This window comes from Salmo salar, chromosome ssa02 (assembly GCF_905237065.1).
Source record: "Salmo salar chromosome ssa02, Ssal_v3.1, whole genome shotgun sequence".
Taxonomy (NCBI): Eukaryota; Metazoa; Chordata; class Actinopteri; order Salmoniformes; family Salmonidae; genus Salmo; species Salmo salar.
Genome location: NC_059443.1, coordinates 84,869,575 through 84,876,886, shown reverse-complemented (window position 1 = coordinate 84,876,886; position 7,312 = coordinate 84,869,575). Strand labels below are relative to the sequence as shown.

General features: G+C 41.7%; 1 protein-coding gene across 1 annotated transcript; it reads right to left on the bottom strand.

Moving 5' to 3' along the window:
* Nucleotides 1-368: 368 nt before the first annotated feature.
* Nucleotides 369-7,077, bottom strand: LOC123732122 (gastrula zinc finger protein XlCGF17.1-like). The gene is made up of 2 exons (XM_045711468.1): nt 6,521-7,077; nt 369-1,474 (listed from the first exon to the last, which is right to left on the bottom strand). The coding sequence occupies exons 1-2, from the start codon at nt 6,840-6,842 to the stop codon at nt 705-707; spliced, it is 1,092 nt and encodes a 363-aa protein (XP_045567424.1). The 5' UTR covers nt 6,843-7,077; the 3' UTR covers nt 369-704.
* Between the last annotated feature and the right edge of the window lie 235 nt (nt 7,078-7,312).

Genomic DNA, 7,312 nt, shown 5'->3' with positions numbered 1-7,312 from the left:
GAGGTAGCGGTCCTGCTGCTGGGTTGTTGCCCTCCTACGGCCTCCTCCACGTCTCCTGATGTACTGGCCTGTCTCCTGGTAGCGCCTCCATGCTCTGGACACTACGCTGACAGACACAGCAAACCTTGCCACAGCTCGCATTGATGTGCCATCCTGGATGAGCTGCACTACCTGAGCCACTTGTGTGGGTTGTAGACTCCGTCTCATGCTACCACTAGAGTGAAAGCACCGCCAGCATTCAAAAGTGACCAAAACATCAGCCAGGAAGCATAGGAACTGAGAATTGGTCTGTGGTCACCACCTGCAGAACCACTCCTTTATTGGGGGTGTCTTGCTAATTGCCTATAATTTCCACCTGTTGTCTATTCCATTTGCACAACAGCATGTGAAATGTATTGTCAATCAGTGTTGCTTCCTAAGTGGACAGTTTGATTTCACAGAAGTGTGATTGACTTGGAGTTACATTGTGTTGTTTAAGTGTTCCCTTTATTTTTTTGAGCAGTGTATAATGAACAATAGAAGGTTTATAGTTGTATCCATTAAAGTTTCATAATCAAAACAAAATAAACTTGTATAGTATTTAATCTGATTTTAGACATCAGGTCAACAGCTGAAAACTAAAACAAAAGTACATCTATTTTGTTAATGATTTCATATAAACAATAGGATTTCATTTGGCAAGAACAAAAACCTAAATTCTCAGGTCAAAAAGATAAGTCAGAACACAGCCTCTCTATTCTCTCATGTGATTTCAGGTCTTCTGACTGGGAAAATGTCTTTCCACACTGAGAGCAGTGGTATGTCTTCTCCTCCTGTGTATGCATTATTGCATGCTTATTCAGATGTCTTAAATTGATAAAACTCATTCCACACTGGGAGCATTGGTAGGGCTTTTCTTGTGTGTGTGTTGTCTCATGCTCTTTTAGGGTCCCTAACTGGGTAAACCGCTTTCCACACAGAGAACATTGGAAAGGCTTTTCCCCTGTGTGTATCCTCTCATGCGCCTTCAGGCTCCCTAAGCAGGTAAGACGCTTTCCACACGGGGAACATTGGAAAGGCTTTTCCCCTGTGTGTATCCTCTCATGCGCCTTCAGGCTCCTTAAGCGGGTAAGACGCTTTCCACACTGGGAACATTGGAAAGGCTTTTCCCCTGTGTGTATCCTCTCATGTTGCTTTAGGCTCCCTAACCAGGCGAAACTCTTTCCACACTGGGAACAGTTGTACGGTTTCTCTCCAGAGTGTATTCTCTTATGCTCCCTCAGGTTTCCTAACAAAGTAAAACTCTTTCCACACTGGGAACATTGGAAAGGCCTTTCTCCTGTGTGTATCCTCTCATGCCGTTTTAGGTCCCATGATAGGGAAAATCTCTTTTCACATTGGGAGCAGTGGTGTTGTCTCGCTGGTTTGGGTGTCACTGGGTCTGGTCCCCCTGAAGGACTCTTTCCCCTGTCAGAGTGAGAGTCTGGTCCCTCTCCTGCCAAAGACAAACAGATTATTTAGTTAAATACTTAATAGAGACCTGAATAAAACTTCTACATGATAAAACTAGCTCCGGTTAAAGGAGGAGCCTGGTGAAGAGCTCCGGTCTGAGTAACTAACTGACATCGCTGCTCCCTCTGTGACATCGCTGCTCCCTCTGTGACATCGCTGCTCCCTCTGTGACATCGCTGCTCCCTCCTTTTAAACTACTGCCCAGCCTTTCTGAACTGCCTGGCTGAACAACACCTTATCATCTAAAGCTGTGGAAGACCATCACCAAGACCTGCCAGATCTCTACATGTGTTTTGTTAGTTTTTACAGTTTTTACAGTCTGAGATTGTCTTTGTGATGAAAAGCATTGTATAAAATACATTATTATTATTATTACTACTATTGTTATACTACCAGGTTTAGTCCCCCAATCACCTCATGAATTTTAAAAAAGTACTACTCTGCCATTTTTTGTATTTTTACCCCTCTTCAGTCCTTGATTTTCCCTCAATAAATCTATATGATGCACTGTCATTGTTACAATCTTAATTTCACTGACGGAACTGGCGTTACCCACTTTGAGGAGGGCATATCATTTACCCACTTTGAGGAGGGCATGTCATTTACCCACTTTGAGGAGGGCATATCATTTACCCACTTTGAGGAGGGCATGTCATTTACCCACTTTGAGGAGGGCATGTAATTTACCCACTTTGAGGAGGGCATATCATTTACCCACTTTGAGGAGGGCATGTCATTTTATTGAATAGTTTCCCCCCATCCCGTCCCCCAGTCCATCTCCTGAAAATAGCCCCTGCTCCTCTCCTTCTCCTGACAGGTTAAAGTCCATTATTGGGCTAAAAGAGGCTCCTGTTATTCATTTTTGACATTTACATTTTAGTCATTTACATTTTAGTCAGCGACTTTAGTGAATGCATACATTTCATACTTTTTTTTTTCCTGTGCTGGCCCCCCGTGGGAATCGAACCCACAACCCTGGCATTGCAAACACCAAGCTCTACCAACTGAGCTTCAGGTAGTACTTACTGGTGGTAATCAATAGCTCCTCTCCTTCTCCTGACAGGTTAAAGTCCATTATTGGGCTAACAGAGGTTCCTGTTATTCAGATAGTACTTACTGGTGGTAATCAATAGCTCCTCTCCTCCTCCTGACAGGTTAAAGGGGCGTGACTAGTTGATAATCATCCCCAATCATTTCTTCCAAACTGAACCTAACCTCTATTCAGACGTAGAACAACGGATTCAATTAAGTAAAGTATGGTGGGGGAGAAAGGGGGAGAACGGGTGAGTTGATGAGTGAGGGAAGATAATTATTTAATAACCAATTGTGAATGAAGAACAGCAGTCCTATCAGTCTACTCTGGTCTACTTGACGTCCACAGTGAGAGTGTGCCTAATTTACAAAATCTGAACGAAAACTACTTGGATGGCGGGGAAGAAATGAATCAAGACATCTCTGATGATTATTCTTGGGGAGGCCCTCCACCTATAAAATGGATTGAACATGGGGGAAAGGCCCTCCACCTATAAAATGGATTGAACATGGGGATGAAAGGCCCTCCACCAATAAAAATGGTTTGAACATGGGGATGAAAGGCCCTCCACCAATAAAAATGGTTTGAACATGGGGGGGGAAGGCCCTCCACCAATAAAAATGGATTGAACATGGGGGGAAAGGCCCTCCACCAATAAAAATGGATTGAACATGGGGGGAAAGGCCCTCCACCAATAAAAATGGTTTGAACATGGGGGGGAAAGGCCCTCCACCAATAAAAATGGATTGAACATGGGGGGAAAGGCCCTCCACCAATAAAAATGGATTGAACATGGGGGGAAAGGCCCTCCACCAATAAAAATTGATTGAACTTGGGGGGGAAAGGCCCTCCACCAATAAAAATGGTTTGAACATGGGGGGAAAGGCCCTCCACCAATAAAAATGGATTGAACATGGGGGGAAAGGCCCTCCACCAATAAAAATGGATTGAACTTGGGGGGGAAAGGCCCTCCACCAATAAAAATGGATTGAACATGGGGGGAAAGGCCCTCCACCAATAGAAATGGATTGAACATGGGGGGAAAGGCCCTCCACCAATAAAAATGGATTGAACTTGGGGGGGAAAGGCCCTCCACCAATAAAAATACTGAATGAACACTTATTTTAACTTAATATAATACATTAATAAAATAAATGTACCCTCAAATAAATAAGGAAACATGTTCAATTTGGTTTAAATAATGCAAAAACAAAGTGTTGGAGAAGAAAGTAAAAGTGCAATGTAAAAAAGCTAACGTTTAAGTTCCTTGCTCAGAACATGAGAACATATGAAAGCTGGTGGTTCCTTTTAACATGAGTCTTCAATATTCCCAGGTAAGATGTTTTAGGTTGTAGTTATTATAGGACTATTTCTCTCTATACGATTTGTATTTAATATACCTTTGACTATTGGATGTTCTTATAGGCACTTTAGTATTGCCAGTGTAGCAATATAGCTTCCGTCCCTCTCCTCGCTCCTACCTGGGCTCGAACCAGGAACACATTGACAACAGCCACCCTCGAAGCAGCGTTACCCATGTAGAGGAAGGGAAAAAACTACTCCAAGTCTCAGAGCGAGTGACGTTTGAAACGCTATTAGCGCGTACCCGGCCAACTAGCTAGCCATTTCATATCGGTTACACCAGCCTAATCTTGGGAGTTGACAGGCTTGAAGTCATAAACAGCGCAATGCATTGCGAAGGGCTGCTGGCAAAACGCTTGAAAGTGCTATTTTGAATGAATGCTTACGAGTCTGCTGGTGCCTACCATCGCTCAGTCAGACTGCTCTATCAAATCATAGACTTAATTATAACATAATAACACACAGAAACACGAGCCTTAGGTCATTAATATGGTCGAATCCAGAAACTATCATCTCGAGAACAAAACGTTATTCCTGTTACATTACACAACCGTCAGTGTTATGTCATAATTACACACAATTCTGGCAAATTAGTCCGCAACGAGCCAGGCGGCCCAAACTGTTGCATATACCCTGACTGCGTGCAATGAACGCAAAATGACACAATTTCACCTGGTTAATATTGCCTGCTAACCTGGATTTCTTTTAGCTAAATATGCAGGTTTAAAAATATATACTTCTGTGTATTGATTTTAAGAAAGGCATTGATGTTTATGGCTAGGTACAGTCGTGCAACGATTGTGCTTTTTTCACAAATGCGCTTTTGTTAAATCATCCCCGTTTGGCGAAGTCGGCTGTCTTTGTTAGGAAGAAATAGTCTTCACAGTTCGCAACGAGCCAGGCGGCCCAAACTGCTGCATATACCCTGACTCTGTTTGCAAGAGAAGTGACACATTTTCCCTAGTTAAAAGAAATTCATGTTAGCAGGCAATATTAACTAAATATGCAGGTTTAAAAATATATACTTGTGTATTGATTTTAAGAAAGGAACTGATGTTTATGGTTGGAGCAACATGTACCTAAGCGATTATATGCAACGCAGGACAGGCTAGATAAACTAGTAATATCATCAACCATGTGTCGTTAACTAGTGATTATGATTGACTGATTGTTTTTTTACAAGATAAGTTTAATGCTAGCTAGCACCTTAGCTTCTTACTGCATTCGCATAACCTCGTGGAGTGCAATGTAAAGCAGGTGGTTAGAGCGTTGGACTAGTTAACTGTAAGGTTGCAAGATTGAATCCCTGAGCTGACAAGGTAAAAATCTGTCATTCTGCCCCTGAACAAGCAGTTAACCCCCGTTTCTAGGCCGTCATTGTAAATAAGAATGTGTTCTTAACTGACTTGCCTAGTTAAATAAAGGTCTAAAAAAAAATATATATACAAAAAAAAAAATCGTCCAAATCGCCGTCCAAAACAAGCTTTCCGATTGTTATGAAAACTCGAAATCGGCCCTAATTAAATCGGCCATTCCGATTAAATCGGTCGACCTCTATTGTCAACCCTGTTACGGTAAACTTTCCCCAGTTCATTGTTGTAAATGACGATTGTTTTTTCAGTCAACTCACAAGGAATATATATTTTTTTAATTAAACCCAGTTACTTTATTTAGCACTTACTTTAGTTGATTTATTTACGGTCTTGATAGGAAACTAGTTGTTTTAATGAATTTGAACATGTGGGTCTTTATGACAGAATGTTAAAATTATCAAGTAACACTTATCAAAAGGCAGCGAATTGGTAGAACGATCCAATAATAGATATTGAGGACAACAGTATTCATGCATTTAGCTGGTGGCCAACATATTTTTTACAGTTTAGCTTTTAACAATTCCTACAGTACAGAACAACATGTTCAAATGTAAAATTTCAGTAGAATGCCGCTTTAAAAACACATTAGTTCAACAACTTCAGACAGAGGCCCTTAATCGTTCCATTACACATCAGAGTCGTTGGAAGAAGGCTTTCTCTGTACAGGGGAGTTTTGTTAAGAGCCCCGACGTCTCGGTCTGAACATAAACACGCATGCTTGTTGTAAGGTTCTGGAAGCATAAGGACCTTATCTTTCAGACCAGCAAGGAAAAGAGAAAGATGAAACTAAAGTTTTAATTGCTACCTTTATGGGGTTACTGTTCCCACATGGCCATATTTCCATGTTACAGCGTGTTTGAGGAAAACAGATGGAAGACAGATGATAGACAGAGGCATACCTGGACTAATTAGCTATCAGCGACTCCTAACACCTGTGTGTAAACGGAATACGGACGCCACAAAGGTGTTGTCGCTGAAAAACACTGTCGGCTGCAACTGTGTTAAAACCAGTTAGAACAGTGTGCAGTAAGAGTATATTTGTGAAATTATTTTTGATGAGATATGAAAGTAGAGAGATTTAGGTTTCTGGACCACAATTGAGAATCGATTCACATTAGATGTAGTATTTGTCTGTTTTGGAGCCAGTTCACCTCAAAGCAGAACATGTCTGGTCCTTGGACTATATTGAGTAACGTCAGGCTTCTTCCGTCCATTATTGGTTTAACAGAGGTTGTGATCCTGTTATTTAGATAGTACTTACTGGTCTCAATCAAATCTTCTGTCTCCTCCTCGTCTTCTTCTTTCAATGTGACAGTCATCTCCCCCTCCTCCCCTGCATCCTCCTCTTGCTCTTCCTCCTCCTCTTTCACTCTGAACGTGTCTTCCTCTTCTTTCACAGTAACGTCTTCCTCTTCTTCTTTCACGGGAACAGCCTCAACCTTTACTTGTTTTTTAACTGTGACATCCTCCTCTTCTTTCTCCTCTTTCACGACAATGTTCAGCCATATACCCTCTGGAGCCTTATTCTCCGTCCAGCAGACCGCTTCTTCTTTAGCAGGAGGAGAGTAGCTTAGTGAACTCATGGTCAGGGATGTTAGCTAGCTAGCATTAGCGACTAGCCTAGTGCTAGGCTAACTTATCAAGCCAGGTAACTGACTAACAATATACATATAACATTAAATAAGGTAACTAGCTAAACGACACAACTGTGTTTAAAACACTGAGACAGTCTAAAGAGCTTCAATGTTTCGGTTATGTTGGCGAGCAAGCTACCGAGGTGTCTGACTAGCTGTTGTTGTTGTTGAAAAAACGTCCCGTCCACTAGATTAAACATCACAATGGCAGCATCGCCTGAAAGACGCTCATCGCCATCTGCTGACTGGAGTTGGTAACGCAGTTGAGAGAAAAGTGCATTTTATTTCATTTAAAACATACTTTCCATCTGCTACGTATCTGACTGCATTTAAGGAAATGTCATATTAATTCTGTCAAACAAACAATCTATACCGTGGTTTAACAGGGATCAACGTTCTATGAAAGCAGCTGGGAGCAA